The following is a 25099-nucleotide window of genomic DNA, read 5'->3' on the forward strand; positions in this document are numbered from 1 at the left end:
TCATTCCTCCGATGATCAAACACATCTCTTGATTACTTTCTCCCGGCTGGCACAGAGGAAGGCGACTCCAGCTCGTGCAGCGCGCCGAGGCGCGTTTCAATGGCGTTTCTCCTGTCTGCACAAGGAAGCGTTACCCGTTTTCTGCTTTTCCTCTTGCTCAATTTCAAAACAACAGCTGCGGTATGTGTTTGTTCACGTGTTGTCTTAGATGCTAGGGACCTGATACCATGTGACAGGCTGGGGAAGTGTTTAAACTACGCCCTGCAGTAATAAAAACAAAAACACGTCAAACACGTCATTGGCGGGGAGGGCTATTTCTGATAACACGTCAAAGACGTCATTGGCGGTGAATGAGTTAACAGGTTATGTTTGTTTCTAAGTGATTCATATGTTTCTCCGCAAACGCGACAGCGCCGGTTCTGCATGAGCGTCACTGCTCCCAGAAAGCAGGCCCGCCCACAACGCTCATGATTGGTTCTCCGATGCAAGGCTTCCAACAGCACCACCTAACGTTATGAAAAGATTTAAATAGTAATATTCTCAGTCTTACAGTAGTGAAACGGAAAAAGACTGAGAGCTTCAAGATTCAAGATTTCAAGATTTTTTATTGTCACTCCGTGGTACAAGTATCACGTGTGAAATTCTTGTGCTGTGGACTCCGTTTACAACATAGTACAAATATAACAGGGCATATGAGTGCAAAAACAACAAGAGACACAACAAGCAATAAGGCAGTAGAGTGATAAGACAAGTCAGAGACAGTGGCATATTCACTGCACATAGGTGCACATGTCATGTGCATACTTTAGACGTGCTTAAACATTTTAAATTTGACGTATTTGACGTACAGGTGCAAATAGCATATACCTAATTAAACATACAATTAAACATTAGGCATACATAATGGTAGCAGCTACAGTACGGTACAGTACAGCTACTACACTATTTGTGTATGTTAAGGAGAAACTGTCCCTCAAGCGATTTGTGCGTGCTTTTGGGACCCTGTATCTCCTCCCTGAGGGTAACAGGGAAAACAGGCTGTTGTGGGGATGGTTTGTGTCTTTGATGATCTTCAGGGACCTCCTGAGGCACCACTGGTTATACAGTTCCTGCAGTTCTGGCAGCTCACATCCTGTTACGTGGTGGGCCGCGCGTCTCACTCTTCGTAGCGCCCTGCGGTCCATGGTGGTACAGTTCCCGTACCAGGTGGTGAAGCAGCCAGTCAGCAGGCTTTCAATGGTGCCTCTGTAGAAGTCCCTAAGGATTTCTGGCCTTAGCCCAAATTTCTTCAGGCGCCTGAGTCCGTGTAGTCGCTGTTGGGCCTTTTTAACAACAGTGGCGGTGTGACCGGCCCATGTCGGGTCCTGGTGGATGTTGACTCCCAGGTACTTGAAGCTGTCCACCCTTTCCACCACTGTGCCATTGATGGTGATTGGGGGGTGTGCGCCCCCCCCCCTCCTGTAGTCTAAAATGATCTCCTTGGTCTTGGAGACGTTCAGAGAGAGGTGGTTGTCCTGGCACCATTGTTCCAGGGCCCCCACCTCCTCTCTGTAGGCCGTCTCGTCGCCCCCCGGAGATCAGCCCCACGACTGCTGTGTCGTCGGCAAACTTCACGATGGTGTTCGAAGTTTGAGTCGCCACGCAGTCATGGGTGTAGAGGTCGTACCAGAAGGGGCTGGAGACGTACCCCTGGGGCGCTCCTATGCTGATGGTCAGTGGGGAGGAGGTGAGGTTGCCCACTCTCACCACCTGGCGGCGATCTGTCAGGAAATCCAGGATCCAGTCGCACATTGCTGTGTTTAGTCCCAGATCCTTGAGCTTGCATACCAGCCTGGAGGGTACTATGGTGTTGAATGCTGAGCTGTAGTCCACGAACAGCATTCTTACATAGGTGTCCTTCCCCTCCAGGTGGGAGAGGGCGGTGTGGAGCACGTGTGCTACTGCATCCGCTGTGCTCCTGTTGGGGCGGTATGCAAATTGTAGCGGGTCGTGGTCCGGGGGGAGTGTGGGGCGGATCTGTGATATAACCAGCTTTTCAAAGCACTTGCTGGCTATGGGCGTGAGGGCTATTGGGCGCCAGTCGTTGAGGCTGATCACTTTCTGCTGCTTTGGAATGGGGATGATTGTCGCTGCTTTGAAGCAGGAGGGAACTTGTCGGAGGGAGAGGGACTGGTTGAAAATGTCTGTGAATACGCCTGCCAGCTGGTGGGCGCAGGCCTTGAGGACCCGCCCGGGGATGCCGTCCGGGCCGGCCGCCTTGCATGGGTTGATACGCAAGAACGACCGGCGCACCTCATCCTCAGTGATGGTGAGAGGGCGGTCTGGATCTGTGGGGGGTGGGAGGTTGGGCGGGTTGGTGGGAATGGGAGGGAGTGGGGGTGCTGAGGGGTGGGGGGGAGGAGAGGAGGAGGGGTGGTGGGGGGGAGAGGTGGCAGGGAGGTGGTCGGGGGGAGGAGGGCAGTGGGGGTGGTGGGGGGAGGAGAGGAGGAGGGGTGGTGGGGGGACGGAGAGGAGGAGGGGTGATGGGGGGGAGAGGTGGCAGGGGGGGAGGAGAGGATGGGGGGAGGGGGGGTGGTGGGGGGGAGGAGAGAAGGGGGGGTGATGGGGGGGAGGAGGGGCGATGGGGGGAGAGGTGGCTGAGGGGGGGTGGTGGGGAGGAGAGGTGGTGGAGGTGGGGGGGGGGTGGTGGGGGGGAGAGGGGTAGGAGAGGAGGGGGGCACTCTGGCAGAGGGGTCAAACCTAGCGTAGAACGCGTTGAGTTCGTCCGGCAGGGAGGGTGATGTGTGGGGGGATTGCTGTTTCTCCCCCTTGAAGTCAGTGGCAGCATGGAGGACTCTGAGGAAGACACGTTTAGTGTCGAAACGTTAGTCATTATTTGTTGCACCTATTAAATTTGCTAAAATTGACTGTTTGCTCCAGATCTCATCTCTCAATTCCTCTCCATAGATGTCTGGGGTTATTAGAGTCCAGTTTGGACTCTAGCATATTGCCATATTCTCTCCGTGCTCTTTTTATAGTGGTTCGGAGGGCATATCTTGTCTGCTTGTATTCCTCTGGTGTTCCAGAGTTGAAGGCGGTAGTCCTGGCGTGGAGGGCGGCCCGGACATCACTGTTGATCCAGGGTTTCTGGTTTGGCATTAGTTTGATTATTTTTGGGGGGATTATATCCTCTGTGCATTTTTTTATGAAGCCTGTTACCGTTTCTGCATATTCGTCCAGGTCTCCTACAGCCATGAACTCTTCCCATGCTGTTTGGTCGAAGCAGTCCCTCAGGATGTCCTCTGATTGGTCTGACCAGCAGTGGGCGGTTCTGAAGGCCGGGGGGTGTTGCTTGAGCTTTTGATGGTACCTGGGAACGAGCAGGATGGAGGCGTGGTCCGATCTGCCGAAGGGGGGGCGGGGTGTAGCCTTGTAACAGTGTTGGATGTTCGAGTAGCACTGGTCCAGTGTGCGTTTTCCCCGTGTGTGGAAATTGATGTGCTGGTGGAGTGTAGGCAATCTCTTCCTCAGGTTGACTCTGTTGAAGTCGCCTGCTAGTATCAGTGCTGTTTCAGGTTGTTTAAGCTCCTGTGCGCTGATCGCGCGGTGCAGTTCCTTGACTGCGTTTGTGGCGTTCGCCTGGGGTGGGATATACACTGCAGCGAGGGTGACTGACGTAAATTCCCTCGGGCTGTAATACTGTACGCATTGAAGCATTACGTATTCCAAGTCCGCTGTGCAGTGCGTTCCGATGTTAGTGATATTCGCACACCAGTTCTTATTTATCATCAGACAGACGCCGCCGCCCCGAGCTGAGTCTAGTAGTTCTGCAGTTCTGATTGAAATACTGTCATACTTGGACGTATCAGTAGAAGTCACTCTGCTCTAAGCCATGTATGTCCTTCAAGGAGTGGAAACCCTATTGTACTTTTTTGTTTGTGAATGAAAGATAGGTTGTAAGTTCTTTCCTTATCCAGGATTAAAATATTTTATTGCCTCTGTTTGGAACAAATTTGTGTCATAGGCGCACCACCTGAAAAGTCTTAACATGCTGTGGATTCCACATACCTTAACCATCTTCTGCCATATTCTTAACGTGAAATTTTTCCAGGGATTTTCCATCTCCATCACTTGGGCTGCAAGTCCTCTATCAGCCACAGTGGCCTGTGGCCTGCCAATAAAGCAGAGGAATTACCGGTAGCTGTGAAGTGTAAAAATAGTATCTCAGACAGGGAAGTGCCATTCCCCCTTTTTCTTTTCCTAATTGTAAAATATTAAATCAGATTCTAAGTTTCTTTCCTTGCCAGACGAACCGAGGAATCCATTTTTCCCATTCCCTAAATTGATTGTCACCAACCTCTGCTGCTAGAGTGTGAAAAATGTATAATAGTCGAGGCCCGAGGGAGGATGTTCATTTTGATTGCACTTATCCTCAAATTCAGACTTAGAAAGGGGATAAGGATCCACCTATGCAAATCTGATTTTATTTTTATAGATATTGGCCAAATATTGCTTGTAATACATTTGACAGGTCTTTTGTCAGAGTTATCCCTAAATATTTTAATGGTCCGGCTTCCCAATTGAGATTGTATTTGTCCTGCAGATTGATTGGGGCACAGCTAGCTAATTTCATTGCACTACACATCATTAGACATCAAATTAGGTAAACAAACACTTTGATGAGTGAATTCGGATACCCGAATTTCCGACCTGGAGGAGCTTCAAACTGAGAAGCTGAAGTCACCTGACTCTGTGTGTGTGTGTGTGTGTGTGTGTGTGTGTGTGTGTGTGTGTGTGTGTGTGTGTGTGTGTGTGTGTGTGTGTGTGTGTGTGTGTGTGTGTGTGTGTGTGTGTGTGTGTGTGTGTGTGTGTGTGTGTGTGTGTGTGTGCGTGCGTGTGTGTAGGGAAAGTGCGATGCGATCACAGCGGTGAAGCTGCTCAGTTGTTTTGACGACCTGGTTGCCGTGGGAACGGCGTCAGGCAGGGTGGTGCTCTTCCAGCTGGTCTCTCCACTTCCTGGACGCAACAAACAGGTGAGAGCAGTGTGATATCACAGTGTGACGTCACAGTGTGAGTGTCAAAGCTTTGGCATGCAACCTAAGAGATTTCATTCCCCATTCATTTTCCCATAGAGGTTTCGTAAAATGCTTGTAAAAATTGTTTTTCTTGGCTAAACCAAGCGGTTCTGCTGTATTTAGAATCAGGAGAGACCATATAACATATCACTCAGACAAAAAATAAATAAATTATCTGCCCTTTTTTTGTTTGTACTCTCTCTGTAGTTGAGGCGTTTTGATGTAGTTGGTCTTCATAAAGGAATGGTCACCTCTCTGGCATGGAGTCCAAATGGTATGAAGCTGTTTTCTGGAGACGATAAAGGCAGAGTTGTTTTCTCTGCTCTGGACCTGGACCAGGTAACTCAACAACACAACAACAACACCTGAATAGTTACATCAGCACAAGTCAACAAGACACTAACACAATGAAACACACACAACAACACTAAGGCCATGTTTACATTAGCCCGTTTTTTATGGGTTGACACTTCGTTTGCACCTATTGTCCACACTACCTCTATTGTTCTGAGCATCAAGCCGTTGGATGAAACATAGGCTTTGGTCCCCGGCTATATCTGGCCCGTCTTCGTCACCAAAATCCGGAGTGTGGACACGGGAAAACTCAGAGGTCCTTTAAGAATTCCCCATTGTAGGTTATATATAGGCTATATAGATATTTTCATATTCTGAAATAGAAGTGTTGGGATTATATGGGCTGCCCCCTGAAATGATGGAGATTCAACCTTTCAACTAGGAATTTTAAATAGGCTACTGGCAATCATATACTGTAATGGCTGGCTGCTAAATAAAAAAAGGTAGTTTTTTTAGCCTTATTTAGCCTATTTTATGTTTAAGAGAAATACAGTAGCCATAACGAGATATAGCCTGACATTGCAGAAACACACAATTGATTTAAAAATGAAAAATTGTTTGTTCTGATTTTATTCCATATATTCCGATGCTTTATTTTCACTTCCGTTGATATATTAACAGGAGACTATATTACTCTGAGAAAGGATTCTCAGCAAGTGGTCATACTTATCTCAACAAGCCATGCGCTTGGCACGCATTGTGCATCTCATCACCTTTGATCTACTGATTATTTAAGCGTGGTTGACACCGCTGAATTGAATGGCCGCAATCCGGAGGTTAGGCTACGCTACAGGGCAATTTAAATGAAATAAATCCATTAAGGATAGCAGAGGTGCTATTGATGTACGTCTATATTATACATGGGTTTTATTATGCTGTTTGCGCATTGCAAGTTGCAGAGACACTTGGATGTGAGTCGGCAGGCAGCTCGTACGCTTCACAAGCAACAGGTTATGGTTGTTTTGTTCATTTTAAATGAGTTTTAATTGATTTTGTGCCTTGATTATGCCATTCTATAGGCCTATATTGATCTTCAATAATTTAACTACTGCAGTGCGTCTCTCTCTCCATGTGCCGCTGTAAAATAAAATAATTAAAGGGAATCATCTGTGAATTGTCAATCTCGAGATTATGGTCAATTAAATTAATTAAGAATTGAAGAGAGAGGAGTTTGAAATGAATGTCTATTCATATTGCACGTGCATTTTTGCTGCCAATTAAAATGGCATGAGCCAGTCAGCAAAAAGTTATGGTTATTTTTTGGTTTATTGTCAAAGAGTATTTATTCTATTTTATTTTATCTGATAATATGTATAGGCCTAAAGCTGTAGGAAATTCATTGTTTAGCTGTTGCCCCACGCCATATGCACGTGAGTCTATAATTGATTATTTGCAGTTAATATAAGCTATAAAGGAGTCTACTTTACTTTTCAATTTAAAAAAATTGTGCGTTACTCTATGTTATGTATAGGCTACTGTATAGCCGTTTTCAGGGGAGCTGTGTGGACAGAGAGAAAGGCTAGTATGCACACAAAGGTTAAATTAACATATTCTGCTCGTTTTCTGAAAAACGGCCTAATGAGAGGATGTATAGCCTAACAGACCATATGTAACCGAGGTGAATCAGTGCGGATTCCTCGTGAGTCCCGAGTGGTAGCGAGTGGATTGGTTAAACTCACTCCCCAGTATAAAGGCATGTTAATCAGCTCCGCCAGGTTGGCGGTTCGTACCCACCCCTGGACAAGCCCTTAACATGGGTTGCTCCAAGTACCACCTACACAACGCCATTACACATACACACACAATAAATCAGAAAGCACAAAGCAACACTATGCAACGCAGTGCAGTGCAGTGCAGCGTAATTCTGTGTGTGTGTGTGTGTATGTGCGTGTGTGCGCGTGTGTGTGTGTGTGTGCGTGTGAGTGCAGGGCGTGTGTAAGCCTGTGTTGCTGTTGGAGGAGCCGTCTGGTGTGGTGCAGCTGGAGTACAGCCACAGAGTCCTGTTGGTCTCCACCCAGCAGAGGTCTCTGCTGTTCTGCACACAGGAACACAAACTACTGCAGCTGGGAACCAAGCCCAGGAAGAGGTACGTTTGGTCAAAAAGATGTTGACCAAATTTTTTTTTTCTTTTTTTTTCTTTTTTTTTTTACAGTGCACCGGAACGCAACATGCAAGATACCCGCTGAATAAGTGTCCAATAAATGTTCATGTCATTCTGGCCAATACTTATGTTATAGCATTTCAGTCTGGAATATGGAATATCTTTCAATAATCTATGATTTACCTGCTAAATTGTCAAATACCACCATATGCTCGCTACCCAGGCACTTATGTATGTACATAACTAACTAACTTAACCTAACTAACTATCCGGTGTGCACAACATTGTCAGCCTAAACTCCGGCTGACACCCCAAAAACCTACAATCCGCTACAGAAAAATTTATATTGTTTGTTTATTAACTGGGCCCTCGCCTTCTATCATTTCACGAAAGTGGCAAAGCAAGTTCAGTATCCCTGACCTATAGGGAGAAATTTAGTTTGTCATTGTAAACCCACAGCACAGTAATGATGACATGTTCTTCATAGATGCCTTTTAATTTTGCTCTTAAGCTTTCTCAAAGTACACCAAATTCATGCATTTTACTTTAAAATGTTTTAAAAAAATCTCACGGGGGGCCATGCCCCCGCACCCCCCTAGGGGGTCTGCGGTCCCCCACCACAAATACTCAAAATCCTGTGGGGAACACTGCATACTACATGCTATATGCTATCATAACTACTGCAGCTGGGAACCAAGCCCAGGAAGAGGTACACATACTACACACATGACATACTACTACGTGCTACATAACTACTGCAGCTGGTAACTAAGCCCAGGAAGAGGTACACATACTACATAACATACCACATGCTACATAAGTACTGCAGCTGGGAACCAAGCCCAGGAAGAGGTACACATACTACACACTACATACTACTACGTGCTACATAACTACTGCAGCTGGTAACTAAGCCCAGGAAGAGGTACACATACTACATAATATACCACATGCTACATAAGTACTGCAGCTGGGAACCAAGCCCAGGAAGAGGTACACATACTACACACTACATACTACTACGTGCTACATAACTACTGCAGCTGGTAACTAAGCCCAGGAAGAGGTACACATACTACATAACATACCACATGCTACATAACTACTGCAGCTGGGAACCAAGCCCAGGAAGAGGTACACATACTACACACTACATCAAGGGTGGGCAATTATTTTTCCTGGGGGGCCACATGAGAAACCCAGATTGTTGCCGGGGGCCAAGAAAATGTTGTCATGCAGAGTTTAGCCGGCCTCTAGTTGGTGTGTGCGATGAGGAGTTGCAGTGAGAGTGGTCGGCATGAGGAACTGAGGGGGAGAGTCACTATTCACGAGTGGGCGGGATGATTAAAGGAGTTGCTATTTACGTACATGAACAATATGGCATCATAACCCTGGACACTACAGTTTAACAACATGTGTGCCCGGACATCAAACTGTTAGCAGTAAGTATCTGTTCATATTGCCCAGAAGAGTTTTCCCAAGCCATTTTTGTGTTTATATTCCTCCTGCGTCGTGGGCTGCTGTCCTCAACTCAGTAAACAAGACTACTTTTTTAAATACAGGTATAGTAGGCTACATGACGGTTAGTCGACGTCGACTCAACTTTATTGGCAGAAAGGTTGACTTGAAAAAATCTGGAGTCATGCAACCCCAACTACATATTACATGCTACATAACTACTGCAGCTGAGAACGAAGCACAGGAAGAGGTACACATACTACATGCTACATTACATTACATTACATTACGTCATTTGGCAGACGCTTTTATCCAAAGCGACTTACAATAACACATTTTTGTCAGCAATAGAGCAATCTACTATGGAGCACAGTCTGTGATAACTACAACTTCTGAAGGAACAATGGTACAAGTTTAGGTTAGTGGTACAAGTTAACACATTGAGTGCCAGCCATTTTTTCAATCCTGTAGGTAAGTTGTGCCAGTTTTTTTTTTGAGGATTCTGGCTCATTTTACAAGAGCCGAGGATTATTTTCTGTTAAGAATTCGTGAACACCAATCATCTAAAAATAACTAATAGAATGTGTGCTTTCTCTGTCTAAAAGAGTTAGTTTGCAGAGTTAGTAGTTATGTAGATATTAGCCGTTGAGTACAGCATGGTTTCAGAGATTTTCAGAGAGTTTGGAGATAAATGGATTTTTAGAACCACCTCACGTGCCTGTGATTATGGGTGCCCTTGTCTCCCACTCTGTGTGCTCTCTCTCTCTCTCTCTCTCTCTCTCTCTCTCTCTCTCCTCTCTCTCTCTCTCTCTCTCTCTCCTCTCTCTCTCTGAGTGTGTGTGTGTCTCCAAACTCCTCCCTCCGTCTGTGCTGCGGAGTGCTCTGCTGCTGGGAGTTTGAGCAGCGAGTTTGAGCAGCCTCTCTCCCTGGCAGCGAGTGTGGATAGGTCTCACTGTCTCTTGGGTTTGAGAGCCCCGATGAAGCCCCGTGCAACTCTAGGCTTTATGCTGCTCACCCAGTCCATTTCTGGAACCCCCCACCGCAGCAGCGCGAAAGTGTCCCCGCCTACAGTATGAGAATGAGGCTTGTTCGTTTCTGACTGTAAAATCGCCAAGCCATTTCCGCGGGAGGCGGCTGCTTTTGGTTGACTTTATCTCTGTCGGGAGAGGACCGTCGCCACCTAGCTGGTCGGTAAAATAGATTATACACATTCAATACTTCCAATATCTCCATAGGAGACGCGGGGGGCATTGATCCACGTAGCACCGTCAAAAAAACGCCCAGCTATTTCCTTGAAAATTAGAATGCTTTCTCCAGCACGGAAAGCCACAGCCACGGGTCCCGTGGCTGTGGCTTTCTCTCTGTCTCTGTCTGGAGAGAACTGTCGCCACTTAGTGGTCGGTAAAATAGATTATACACATTCTCTTCCTCCGATAGTGATATAGAAGACGTAAAAGGGGTTGATTGATGTCCCACCGTCAAAAAAAAAAAATGTTTATGTAAGACGAGATAGCTCGTCTATGGCACTTAACCGTTGGATTATGTAAGACGAGATATCTCGGCTATGGCACTCAACGTGTTAAGGTTAGTTTTTTTTTTTTTTTTTTTTTTTGGGTGAAAGAGAGAGAACGAAGTTAGATCAAGAAGGGCCCAGATGGAGCCTGAAAAGGTGCGTCTTTAGTCTTTTCCGAAAGATCGGCAGTGATTCAGCCGTCCTGACCGAAGGTGGAAGCTCGTTCCACCATTGAGGTGCCAGGGACGAGAAGAGTCGAGATCGGGATGAGCGACTTTTGAGCCCCCGTAGCGAAGGAGGGGCGAGGCGACCTGCACTGGTGGAGGAGCGAAGGGAGCGCTGAGAGGTTTGGAACCTGACCATAGATTGCAGGTACAGGGGAGCTGACTGGTGTACTGCCCGGTAGGCCAGTACCAGTGTCTTGAATTTGATGCGGGCCGAGATGGGAAGCCAGTGGAGCTCCTGGAAGAGGGGAGTGACGTGAGAGAATTTGGGTTGGTTGAATACGAGACGGGCTGCAGCGTTCTGAATGAGCTGAAGCGGTCGGATGTCGGTGGCAGGTAGGCCGGCCAGGAGCACGTTGCAGTAGTCCAGGCGGGAGGAGACAAGAGACTGGACCAGGAGTTGAGTCGCTTCTCTTGTGAGAAAGGGACGGATTTTGCGGATGTTGTAGAGAGAGAACCTACAGGAGCGTGCTGTAGCAGCTATGTTGGCTGAGCAAGACAGCTGGTTGTCAAGGATCACCCCAAGGTTCTTAGCTGTTTGGGAGGGAAGTACAGTGGTGTTGTCAATGGAGATGGAGAGATCTGCGAGAGGGCAGTCTTTTCCTGGGAGGAAGAGTAGCTCTGTCTTACCAAGGTTGAGCTTGAGGTGGTGGGCAGACATCCAGTCGCCAATGTCTTTGAGGCATGCAGAGATGCGAGCCTCGATTTGAGTGTCTGAGGGGGGAAAGGAAAGGAAAAGCTGGGTGTCCTCAGCATAGCAGTGATAAGAAAAGCCATGAGAAGAGATCACATAGGCAAGAGATCTGATATAGGGAAAAGTAAGGGGCCCAGGACTGAGCCCTGGGGGACACCGGCGGTAAGAGGACAGGATCTGGAGAGGGACCCTCTCCATGAGACCTGGTATGAGCGGTTCGAGAGGTAGGAAGCAAACCAGGAGAGTGCAGAACCTGAAATGCCTAGGTCAGACAGAGTAGAAAGAAGGATTTGGTGGTTGACTGTATCGAAGGCAGCAGACAGGTCAAGGAGGACAAGAACAGAGGAGAGGGATGAGGCCTTAGCAGTGTGAAGGGCCTCTGTGACAGCAAGAAGAGCTGTCTCAGTGGAGTGAGAAGCCTTGAAACCGGACTGCAGAGGGTCCAGGAGGTCATTTTGGGAGAGATAGAGAGAAAGTTGTTCGGACGCTGCTCGTTCAAGGGTTTTGGAAAGGAATGAGAGGAGAGAGACAGGTCTGTAGTTCTGTATAGCGGTAGGGTCAAGGGAGGGTTTCTTAAGCAGAGGCTTGACTCTTGCAGTCTTTAGAGCAGGCGGAACAAGACCAGAGGACAGAGAGGAGTTAATGAAGGTCGTGAGGAAGGGAGATATGTTAGGTGAGATGGTTTGGAGGAGAGAGGAAGGGATAGGATCGAGGGGGCAGTAGGTGGCTCGGTTCGAGCTGATGAGTTTAAGCACTTCATCGGGAGAGAGGGGAGAGAAGGAAGGAAATCCAGGGACAGGGGGCCGGGAAGCAGGATTGGAGTCAGGAGTGTTAGTGAGGGTGCCTGGAGGATGGAAGGAGGAGCTGATGTCATCCACCTTTTTAGTAAAGAAGGTTACAAAATCATCAGCAGAGAGGGAGGAGGGAGGGGGAGGGGAGGGAGGGTTGAGGAGCGTGGAGAAGGTGGAGAACAGTTTACTGGGATTGGATGCAGAGGACTGGATTTCAGAGATGAAGAAGGAGGTTTTTGCTTTGGAGACAGCATCAGTGAAGTTGGAGTGGATAAGGTGGTAGGAAGAGAGATCTTCAGGGAGATGTGATTTTCTCCATTTTCTCTCAGCTGCCCGAAGCTCAGTTCGAAAAGTTCGCAGAGATTCAGTCAGCCAAGGAGAAGGGGGAGAAGATCGGGCAGGCTTAGTGGTGAGTGGGCACAGAGAATCAAGAGCGGAGGAGAGAGAGGAGAGAAGAGTGGTGGAAGCCTCGTCAGTGGACAGGAGAGCAAATTGCTCGGCAGGGGGAAGCAGGGAGAGGACGGTAGAAGAGAGGGAGTCGGGTGAGAGAGTTTTTAGGTTGCGTCGGGTGGTGGTAGAGTGAGGGGGAGATGGGTGGGAGGAGGGGAGGGGGATGGGAAGGGAGAAGGTGATAAAGTGGTGGTCGGATACAGGAAGAGGAGTCACAGTGAGATTAGAGGTGGAGCAGGATCTGGTGAAGACCAGGTCAAGCACATTCCCTGCTTTGTGAGTAGAAGGAGATTGAGAGAGGTAAAGGTCAAAGGATGAGAAGAAGTTAAGGAAAAGCAGAGATTGTAAGGTTACTGGCTGGATGTTGAAGTCTCCCAGAAGGATGAGTGGAGTACCATCCTCAGGAAAGACGGAGAGGAGGGTGTCCAGCTCGTCCAGAAAGTCACCAAGCAGACCAGGCGGGCGGTAGATTACCACAATGTTGAGCTTGATGGGTAGGGATACGGCAACTGCATGGGACTCAAAAGATGAGATAGACAGATGAGAGAGAGAGGTGACAGTGTAGGTCCATTTGGGAGAGAGGAGGATACCAGTGCCCCCGCCACGGCCAGAAGGCCTGGGGGTGTGCGAAAAGGAGTAAGCAGCAGAGAGAGCAGCAGGAGTAGCAGTGTTTTCTGGGATGATCCAGGTCTCTGTGAGAGCTAGGAAGTGGAGGGTTTGAGATAGAGCATGAGCCGAGATGGTCTCAGTTTTCTTAACCGCCGACTGACAGTTCCAGAGACCTCCGGCTATGGTAAAAGAAGTAGTTGTGCGTTTAGGGTAGGAAAGATTACCAGGGATACTACACCTGAAGCTGCCGTGTCTACGGCGTCTGTGGGCTGAAGCTACAACAGGGATGGGGAGAAAACACATAGTTAGGAAGAGGAGTAGTTATAATAAGAAGTGAGAATAAGAGAAGTAGAAAAAGCCTATGCTCTGGCCTCCCCGCGATGGACTCCCGCAGAAAGACTCCCTTGTCTTCGTGCCAGAGGCTTCGTGCCGCTTTACAGCTGCCGCTTTAGACTGACTATGCTAAGAAATACTCATTCAGCAGGGGCTCAGAGCTCCGCCTACGCCAGGTGTAGCAATCAGAGCAATCAGAGGGTCGTTGAAAAAATGTGTTCTGATAAGCAAGCCAGGTGGAGCACTTTTAAACTACAGTGACTCCTCCCCTCACAGCAATCAGAGAGTCGTTGAAAGAGGTCACCTGATACCAGTCAGCTGATTATCAGAGCCCACAAGACACTTTTCTTTTAAAATACAGAAAAGCTACTAAAAGTCAGACTAAACTTACCAATTATACCAGCAGAGTAGAGTAGAGTAAAACAGATCAGTACAGCACACTAGACAGCTTAGAGCAGAAACTCAAATGTGTTCTGATAAGCAAGCCAGGTGGAGCACTTTTAAACTACAGTGACTCCTCCCCTCACAGCAATCAGAGAGTCGTTGAAAGAGGTCACCTGATACCAGTCAGCTGATTATCAGAGCCCACAAGACACTTTTCTTTTAAAATACAGAAAAGCTACTAAAAGTCTGACTAAACTTACCAATTATACCAGCAGAGTAGAGTAGAGTAAAACAGATCAGTACAGCACACTAGACAGCTTAGAGCAGAAACTCAAATGTGTTCTGATAAGCAAGCCAGGTGGAGCACTTTTAAACTACAGTGACTCCTCCCCTCACAGCAATCAGAGAGTCGTTGAAAGAGGTCACCTGATACCAGTCAGCTGATTATCAGAGCCCACAAGACACTTTTCTTTTAAAATACAGAAAAGCTACTAAAAGTCAGACTAAACTTACCAATTATACCAGCAGAGTAGAGTAGAGTAAAACAGATCAGTACAGCACACTAGACAGCTTAGAGCAGAAACTCAAATGTGTTCAGTAAGCAGAGCGACATGCTACATACTACATGCTACATAACTACTGCAGCTGGGAACCAAGCCCAGGACGAAGTACACATACTACATACTATATGCTACATCACTACTGCAGCTGGGAACCAAGCCCAGGATGAGGTACACATACTACATACTACATGCTACATAACTACTGCAGCTGGGAACCACGCCCAGGATGAGGTACACATAATACAGGTAGATCTTGTGCTGTTGAAAAATGTTAACGTAGATCTGAAATGTAAGTCTGTGGTGGGACTGTAGGTTTGTCTGTGGTTGTAAGTGTGACTGTAGTTGTGTCTGTGGTTGTGTGACTGTAGTTGTGTCTGTGGTTGTAAGTGTGACTAGTTGTGTCTGTGGTTGTAAGTGTGACTGTAGTTGTGTCTGTGGTTGTTAGTGTGACTATAGTTGTGTCAGTGGTTGTAAGTGTGACTGTAGTTGTGTCTGTGGTTGTAAGTGTGACTGTAGTTGTGTCTGTGGTTGTAAGTGTGACTGTAGTTGTGTCTGTGGTTGTTAGTGTGACTGTAGTTGTGTCTGTGGTTGTTAGTGTGACTTTAGTTGTGTCTGTGGTTGTTAGTGTGACTATAGTTGTGTCAGTGGTTGTAAGTGTGACTAGTTGTCTGTGTTTCAGCAGCGGCAGGTTCGGCGCCTGTTTCCTGCCTGCTCTCTGTAAGCAGAGCGACCTGCAGGTCTTCGCTGCTCGACCGGGACTCCGCCTCTGGAGGTCTGACGTCAGAGGATTAGTGGAGGACACACGACTGCTGAAAGCGCTGTTCAACACACAGGTAGACTGTTGTCCTGCTGCTACTACATACTACTAATACAACTACTGCTACTAGTAATTTCATGAATGCCATTTTCTGTCTGTCTGCTTGTCTCTCTGTCTCTCACACTACACTGTCTGTCTCTCACACTGTCTGTCTGTGTCTACAGGTTCCTCAGTTTGAGTTGTTTCCTCGTCCTGGTCCAATAGGAGCGTACCGTCCAGCAGACAGACAGCTGGGTCTTCTCTGCTGTTTCCTCAGAGAGGGTTGGCTGCTCAGCTGGAACGAATACAGCGTCTATGTCCTAGACTGTATTAACGAGGTACAGCATAATGTCCTAGAGTAGACTGTATTAACGAGGTACAGCATAATGTCCTAGACTGTATTAAAGAGGGACAGCATAATGTCCTAGAGTAGACTGTATTAACGAGGTACAGCATAATGTCCTAGACTGTATTAAAGAGGTACAGCATAATGTCCTAGAGTAGACTGTATTAACGAGGTACAGCATAATGTCCTAGACTGTATTAAAGAGGGACAGCATAATGTCCTAGAGTAGACTGTATTAACGAGGTACAGCATAATGTCCTAGACTGTATTAAAGAGGTACAGCATAATGTCCTAGAGTAGACTGTATTAACGAGGTACAGCATAATGTCCTAGACTGTATTAAAGAGGGACAGCATAATGTCCTAGAGTAGACTGTATTAACGAGGTACAGCATAATGTCCTAGACTGTATTAAAGAGGGACAGCATAATGTCCTAGACTGTATTAAAGAGGTACAGCATAATGTCCTAGAGTAGACTGTATTAACGAGGTACAGCATAATGTCCTAGACTGTATTAAAGAGGTACAGCATAATGTCCTAGACTGTATTAACGAGGTACAGCATAATGTCCTAGACTGTATTAACGAGGTACAGCATAATGTCCTAGAGTAGACTGTATTAACGAGGTACAGCATAATGTCCTAGACTGTATTAAAGAGGTACAGCATAATGTCCTAGACTGTATTAACGAGGTACAGCATAATGTCCTAGACTGTATTAAAGAGGGACAGCATAATGTCCTAGACTGTATTAACGAGGTACAGCATAATGTCCTAGACTGTATTAACGAGGTACAGCATAATGTCCTAGACTGTATTAACGAGGTACAGCATAATGTCCTAGAGTAGACTGTATTAACGAGGTACAGCATAATGTCCTAGACTGTATTAAAGAGGTACAGCATAATGTCCTAGACTGTATTAACGAGGTACAGCATAATGTCCTAGACTGTATTAACGAGGTACAGCATAATGTCCTAGACTGTATTAACGAGGTACAGCATAATGTCCTAGACTGTATTAAAGAGGTACAGCATAATGTCCTAGACTGTATTAACGAGGTACAGCATAATGTCCTAGACTGTATTAAAGAGGGACAGCATAATGTCCTAGAGTAGACTGTATTAACGAGGTAGAGCATAATGTCCTAGACCAGGGGTGTCGAACTCAATTTCATCCTGGGCCACATCAGCATTATGGTTGCCCTCAAAGGGCCGGTTGTAAATGTAACACCTAGATGAGCAGGCGGATTGGTAAGTTCAATGCGGGGTTGCTCCTGTGAAAAAGTTGCGTTCGACGCACACGCCTGCCCACACGACTAGAGCTGAATTGTGTCTAACTTTTGATTCAAGATTCAATACATTTATTACAGCACATAATATACAAACATCAAACACAAAAAATACATTCAAGAATAGAGGTGCTCCGATCGATCGGCCGATATTGGCTCTATCGGCTTTGATCAGCGTTCTCAAAATAGCCGATCAGATGCATTCCAGACAATTAACTATGCATTCCAGACAATTAACTATGTGCAACTAAAATGACTTCACTCCTCTCTGTCTCTCGGAGAGTCTGTCTCTCCCTCCCTCCCGGCTCCCTCATAGACACACACACACACACACACCTCTGCTTCGTTCAGTCTCTCTGTCTCTCTCTCTTCGTGCCATGGATCTTGCAGTATGCAGTGTGCACATGCACACTGCTATACCAAGAGGACCATCTCATTCTGAAATTCCCGAAATAAGAAAGAAGAACTGTCCGAGAAGTGTCCGAGTTGTAAACTTTACTCCACGGACTGTGCAGCAGGCAGGTCAATGAGCGAGAGAGAGAGATAGAGAGAGAGAGCACTTGTGGATAATTACTGAGTAAACACAGCTGGCCTGAGAGATGCTGTCCAGCTTCTACGACTCCCCAGGGTCCTAAAAGCATCCCTGTTACATAGGTTGTGTTTACTTTCCTCTGACTGTCTGAATTGGTTGCTCCTTCAATTCAGATTAATATTGAAATGGTCTTTAAGAGAGAGTGTAATAAAAAAAAAAAAAATGCTACATGATAAAAAGAAGGCTTCAATCGACGCCGTGATCAGTGATCGGTTATATCGTGATCGGCAGATACTGATTCCAGCAATCGGTGATCGGTATCGGCCCCAAAAAAGCTGATCGGAGCACCCCTATTCAAGGACAGTACCCAGCAGCATCATATTCAGCATAAACTGCATACAGTTTAAAGGACTTTCATAATGACTGAGGTTAAGGCGGCAGGCCTATAGTCATTAAGACAGGTGATGTTATTTTTCTTGGGGACTCGTATAATTGACCGTCAAACACGGGATTCTGCCCAGGGGCGGCAGTGCCTCGGAGCAGGTGAGTTCACATGCGGCTGTCGCCTCCCATGTAAAAAGTCCTTAATCCTCCTTCCGTCCATAATCTTCCATTTGTTATCAATAATACCACATCAATATATCTTCAATTGATCTTGTCAATCCTGCGTATCTTGTGTTGAGGTGATAATTGGAGTGTTGGAGAGCAGTGGAGACATAGTGTCGGTGTCTTGTTGTGAGAACGAGATCTTCATCCTGAAAGGAGACCGAGACGTCATTCGCCTGTCCACCAGCCCTGAAGGACTGGCCTCCAACTGTAAGCACCACTGTTACATTACATTACTTTTGACCAAAGCTACTTACATTATTAATATTAAGAGTAGAAGGGGAAGAAGATAGTTACATGTTACAGATTAATTCAAGTGAGGTCTAGATAAACCCTGCAGAGATGAAAGAGTGGTAACGATGCAGCCATTCTGACAGAAACGCAGAGCAGGGCAATCAGACAGTTATGGGATAGTTCGAACAAACGATGGCATGGGTGTGTGTAGTCCTTGTACAGTAGATGCTGGCAGCTTTCCTTATGCCTAGGATACACCAGAAACGTCTCCATCGCAGCGCATCATGGAAGAGTTGAGCAGGAGCCTGGCTATTCACACCAGAAGCGCTCTGTTCTGCTCCATGCTGGTCACAACTTGTACTGACTTCTATGCCTGGTTGCACGCGGCCACTCGTGGCTCGTGTCAAAATTAGACCTTTTTTTTTTCTATTGATCTCTTCTGTGATAGGCTCAATCCGTATTGGGAAGGGGTGTGTATGAACAGCATATGATAAAGATTGTAATGTAGTATATTTCGGCATTGGACATGTGTTTTATGTTTCATGTTTTATGATTTATGTTATGTTTTGTTTACTGAATGTCCTGTTGTATTGTGAAAATGGAAAAAGAATAAACAAAATTTTCCAAAAAAAAAATTAGACCAGACGCTGAAACTCTCGCTACAGGACACGAGACGGATGCAATGCGTTTTTAATTTAAAGTGGATTTTTCTTTTTAACACATTCACTGCCAGCCGTTTTTCAAAACTGTAGTTAGCTTCTGCCAGAGGGTTTTTTTGAGGATTCTGGCTCATCTTTCAAGAGCCGAGGATTCGTTTCTGTTAGGATTTTGTGAACACACAATATCTCAAAAGAACTAATAGAATGTGTGCTTTCTCTGTCTAAAAGAGTTAGTTTGTAGAGTTAGTAGTTATGTAAGCATTAGCAGTTGAATACAGCATGGTTTCAGCGTCTGTAAATTTATTCTGAGATCAACGGCTTTTTGTGAAATTCGATAGAACAGTCACTTTAACCATTCATTTTTGGCATCAGTAAGACGTCAGACATCTAAACAATAGTTTTGAACAGTAATTTCCTCCATAACAGCAGGAAACACCCCTTTGCTTCAAACTCCTCCCTCCGTGTGTGTTCTTCTTGGCTGCAGCGAGCGTGTCACAAGCTCGTTGCTGCTGCTGCTGTAACCTCGCGTCACCAGCTCACTGCTTTGCTGCTGCTGTGCCTGTCTGCCTGTCTGCCTGGCGGCCGCTGGGCAAGTCTGGATGGATGGGCTCGCTCGTTTCCTGGGGTTCTGAGAGCTTTGATGAAGCTTTTGCGATTCTGGTCTTATTTATGCTGCGTGTTTCAAAGTGTGTTCCACCCGTAATCTATTATGCAAATTTGCAAAACCCCACCGCCAGCTCCCAAGCGCGAAAGCGTTTTCACCAATCCATTTTCATGAGAATGGCTTCCTGACACTGCTTTTTGCTTGCCTTCCTCTAGAATGGAGAGCACTGTCGCCACTTAGTGGGTCGGTGGAATGGGTTGTACACGTTCGGTCGCTCCAATATTTTTATAGGAGACGTGGGGGGCATTGATCCACGTAGCACCGTCAAAAAATTTTTTTTTTTTTTTTTGACGTCTCAACTCGTCATTGGCAGTGAACCGTTGAAATTTTTTTGACGAGTCAACTCGCCATTGGCAGTGAACGTGTTAACACGTTCACTGCCGTCGAAGAGTTAACTCGTCAAAAAAACAACAACGGTTGACTGCCGTCGACGAGTTAACTCGTCATAAAAAAAAATAATAATAATTGACGGTGGGACGTGGATCAAACCCTTTTACATCTCCTATAAAAATATGGGAGCTATTGAATGTGTATAACCTATTTTACCGACCCACTAAGTGGCGACAGTGCTCTCCAGACTAGAGAAAGCTGAGCAAAAACAGCAGGAAAAAGCGTGAGGAAACCATTCTCATGAAAATGGTTTGGCGAAAACGCTTTCGCGCTGGGAGCTGGCGCACAACGGTGGGGGTAGGGCTGGGTATCGTTCAAAATTTTTCGATATCGATACCGTTTCGATACTTGGATTTCGATACCGGTTCCTGAACGATACTTTTTTCGATACCAATTTTTAGAAAAATCCATTTTAACAAAAATAAAACAGCATTACACATTGAAATTATTTTACAAATCTTTAGTTTTCCCCCCATCTTAAGTTTTACAGCAGAAAAAAATAAAACCTACTGTATTTAACATAACTTTAAGTTCTCTAAACGTATTGCCGTCCCTACAAAAAATATTGGAAGTACTACAAAGGAAAGAAATGTAAAACAAATAAATCAGTGGAATAGTTTTCAGTGCAAAACAGAGAGTTGCAAATCAGGGTTTAATGCTCACTGATGCAACAGAACTCTATTCTTGTCCAAACTGATGAGATGGATCCACTTCATGCATGGAAGACTAGTTGAGCATTGACTAGCCTATCAATATAGCCAATGGCACAAAGTGAATCCCATTTATATTCAACAAACTATCATGACATCAGCGTTTGTTAACGAGTTGCTAAAAATACATAATGGGAGATAACGTTTGCACATAACGTTAACGCTAATTAATTAAACATTAACGCTAGTGTTGCAGATCAGTGTTTAATGCTCACTGCTGCAACAGAACGTCATTCTTGTCAAATCTGACGAGACAGCTCCACTTCACGCATTCACTGACTAGCCAATCAATATAAATGAATCGCATTTACATTCAACAAACTATCATGACATCAGCGTTTGTTAACGAGTTGCTAAAAATACACAATGCCCGCTTGCGCATAACGTTACGGCGGCAATTAATTAAACGATCTGCTAGCTACAACTCACAGCCAGATGCATGGATTTGTCAGACTGAGGGATCTGATAACCGCTAACTTGCGGTAAGCTGACCCACCTCTCAATTATTTCTCTTATCTGTGGAGACCAGTCCGTGTTGTTTCTGTTTCTTTTCCTGCTTTTCATCATCTTCGCCATATGGTACTCCAGGATAGGAGTAGCTTGAGTGGCTAACTTCTTGTATACTATATCCGCACCGCACGCCTGGCTCACAGTCACAACAAACACACCGGCTAAAGTGGGCGTAACGTTTCCTGCATGCCTCTACATGACAGCCAATCACCAGCCGTATTAGAGCGCGGCGTGCAAGCATGTCGCATGCTTATAGGCTCAATGACGCTGTTTTGTTTTGGTATCGAAAATTGGTATCGATTGACAAGGGAGGCTTCGATACCCCTTAGTATCGATGTTTCCATTTCGGTGCCAAGTAAGTATCGAAACTCGATACCCAGCCCTAGGTGGGGGATTCCAAAAATAGACTCTGGGTGCAACACACTTTGAAACACACAGCAGAAAGCCCAGAATCGCACGCAGCTTCATCCCAGCTCACAACTGAAAACCCAGAAACGAACGAGCCCGATCCAGACTCGCCCGACGAGCGGCCGCCAGCAGCCAGGCAGCACAGACAGGCAGCAGAGACTCGCCTGTGACACACGCTGCAGCCACCAGAGACACACCCACGGAGGGAGGAGTTTGAAGGAGAGGGGGGTGGGGGTGCTGTTATTTTGGAGGAAATTACTGTTCAGAACTATTGTTTAGATGTCTGATGTCTCACTGATGCCAAAAATAAATGGTTAAAGTGACTGTTCTGCCTGTTCTATCGAATTTCACAAAAAGGCATTTATCTCAGCTTTCCTTCTCAGACGCTGAAACCATGCTGTATTCAACTGCTAATGCCTACATAACAGAACATGATAAAAACTAACTCTTTTAGACAGAGAAAGCACATTCTATTAGTTCTTTTGAGATATTTTGTGTTCACAAAGTCCTAGCAGAAAATAATCCTCGGCTCTTGAAAGATGAGCCAGAATACTCAAAAAAAACCTTGGCAGAAGCTACCTACTGTATTGGAAAAACTGTTGGCAGTGAATGTGTTAAGAGGATTTCAAGCAGTGCGCTCCAAACAATAATGTTAGTGAAGGTGCGTGCAGTGCCGGTTTCGGACCACCAGAGAGCAATATTTCACTCAGCAGCTCAGGCATGGCAGCGAAATGAGGCACTTAATTCTGCATTGCAATTCGCTACCGGTAGTACTTTTGTAAAGGTACCTTTACCATATTGGTACCGGTTTTGGTACACAACCCTAAAGTGGATGATGTGAGGCGCACTTGTCATTTTGTGACCTCCTGAAGTCAATGATGAAGACAATGGTTATGGAGGTCTGTGAGAGGGCAGTCTTTCCTCTTTCCCTGGGACAAAGACTGGGGGCCCTATCTTCGTTGGCGCCCATTTTGCGCTGGAATAGCGCCGCGCAAAGCCCTAATTGTGCTTCACGTCATCTCGGCGCAAACCTCCATAGGCGTGTTTATGCCCATAACAGGATTCACAAGGTGAGATCACTCCCCTTAAAAGCCACAGCGTCACCGCCATCACGTCTGTGACAGCAGCTTCTTTCTTGCTCAGTGCTCAGAGGGAGTCAGAGAGAGGGAGAGAATTGGAGGATGAACCAGTTCGGATTCCTAACGAAAATTGATGCTTTTGTAATTAGTAATTAGTATTAATTAGTCGTTTTTCGCGGACTTCCGGCTATGGCGGCCACGTGTCTCATACTGCTCTGCTGCTAACTAAATATAAAACTACTGAATACACTCTCAGTTGCGACAAAGATTAACAAAAAGCTGGCGTGAATGTAATGTCGACGAGAAGGGGCAGGAACAGGACTAGAACTAGACGCACATCTCCACCAACGACGAGGCAGCCGAAGTTAACTGAGTTTACATTTAGCGGTGAAGCACAGACGGCTAACGAAGCAATGGCGGAGGTTGAAGAAGGACTAGCTGGCGAAAAGGCCGATGCTATACTGGCTGCAATAAACTCCATGAAGGCTGACTTTTCATTGAGATTTGATGGAATTGGCACGCCGATAAACAGCATGAGGAAGGAGATTAGTGACTGTATGGAGCGAGTGGCACAGGCAGAAATACGGGTATCAAGCACTGAAGATGAGCTAACGAGCCTGCAGGCTAAAGTATTCACACTCGAGTCAAAAACCAAAACAATGGAGGACAAGCTCTTAGACTTGGAGTCCGGGCCCGTATTTACACTCTCACACTTAACACGTTAACTGCCAACGACGTACTGATACGTCAAGCAGAATCCAACCGTTAACTGCCAGCGACGTATGGATACGTCAAAAAAATCGTTTTTTTTTTTTTGACGGTGGATCGTTGATCTGGCCCTTTTGCATCTTCTATTATACTGTTAGAGCCGCCGGGCGTGTGCAATCCATTCCGCCGACCCACTGAGTGGCGACGGTGCTCAGACTATTGAGTGTTGTTTGGCCAGAAACGCACGCATTCCAGCTGAGCTCAACCGAGGACCCAGAAGCGAACGAGCCTCATTCTCATACTGTAGGCGAAAACCTTTCACACGGGCGCACGGCGGTGGGGGCTTCCAAAGGTGGACTGGGTGGAAAGCACACTTTGAAGCGCGCAGCATAAGCCTAGAGTCACACAAGGCTTCGTCAAAGCTCTCAACCGAAAATCCAAGAACGGATTAAGCCACATCCACGCTCGCCGACGAGGGGCCGCCAGAGAGAGAGGCTGCTGCTCACTGCTCAGACAGGCAGGAGAGACTGGCTTGTGACTGACAAACACGGAGACACGCCCACGGAGGGAGGAGTTGTAAGGAGAGGGGGTGCGGGTGCTGCTATGGAGGAAATTACTGTTCAGAACTATATTGTTTATGTCTGATGTCTCACTGATGCCAAAAATAAATGGTTAAAGTGACTGTTTGATATTGAATTTCACAAAACTGCGATTATCTCAGCTTTTTGTCTCAGACGCTGAAACCATGCTGTACTCAACGGCTAATATCTACATAACTACTAACTCTACAAACTAACTCTTTTAGACAGAGAAAGCACACATTCTATTAGTACTTTTGTGAACTTTGTGTTGACAAACTCCAAGCAGAAAATTATCCTTGGCTCTTGTAAAATGAGCCAGAATCCTCAAAAAAACCCTCTGGCAAAAGCTACCTACAGTAAAAAAAAAAAAGGCTGGCAGTGAATGTGTTAAGAATAAAAGCTTTTTATCAACCTTTCTTGAGTGAATGAATCCTTCTTGGATTTTATCAATCCAAAAGAAAGCCGAATTGGAGGGAGGATGACACGCTGTGCTTAGTGGAGAAGATTTGCGCACGTCTCTGTCTCCTGAATGCCATGATGTCAACATTGCCCTGCTGGCAACTCCTAACCACTTAGGACACCTCCTGAGGACTCCTAAATAGCTGGGGGAGTAGGAGTGTTTCCTAGTCTTAAGAAGGTTGATAAAAAGCTTTTATTCTTAAGTGTGAGAGTAGGACTAAATTTCACAAATTCTCAGCACTTATGACTAAAATGGCACTCTGAGACGCTTGATAAATACGGGCCCAGATCCCGTCTGAACAACTTGAGACTGGTAGGCTTACCCGAAGGTGCCGAGGGACGGGAGATGTGTGCTTTCTTGGAAAAGTGGATCCCAGAAACTTTGGGCTGTGCCGCAGTTATGTTGGAGAGGGCACACCGGATCGGCCCGATGAGAGACGCCACGGCGCCACCGAGAACGCTAATAATGAAGTATATTAATTGCAAGAACAAGGATGCGGTCATCAAAGCGGCAAAAGTTAAAGGGGACATTCGGTACAAAGACCAGCGAGTGGCTCTACACGGACCTGGCTGCAGGAGTAATCCAACTGAGGAAGCGA

The 25099-nt window shown here is 46.2% G+C and overlaps 1 protein-coding gene across 1 annotated transcript in view; it reads left to right on the forward strand.

Moving 5' to 3' along the window:
- tecpr2 (tectonin beta-propeller repeat containing 2) overlaps positions 1-25099 on the forward strand; it is a gene marked incomplete at its 5' end in the record, with an annotated part of 123332 nt that overhangs the window by 12538 nt on the left and 85695 nt on the right. Inside the window, 6 exons of the mRNA XM_083633040.1 lie at positions 4884-5012; positions 5262-5393; positions 7337-7494; positions 15208-15361; positions 15510-15662; positions 18176-18308. Coding sequence (XP_083489166.1) covers positions 4884-5012; positions 5262-5393; positions 7337-7494; positions 15208-15361; positions 15510-15662; positions 18176-18308 — 859 coding nt within the window. The remainder of the gene's footprint in view (positions 1-4883; positions 5013-5261; positions 5394-7336; positions 7495-15207; positions 15362-15509; positions 15663-18175; positions 18309-25099) is intronic.

Source organism: Poromitra crassiceps (genome assembly GCF_964638095.1).
Source record: "Poromitra crassiceps genome assembly, chromosome: 3".
In the NCBI taxonomy this organism is placed as follows: Eukaryota; Metazoa; Chordata; class Actinopteri; order Beryciformes; family Melamphaidae; genus Poromitra; species Poromitra crassiceps.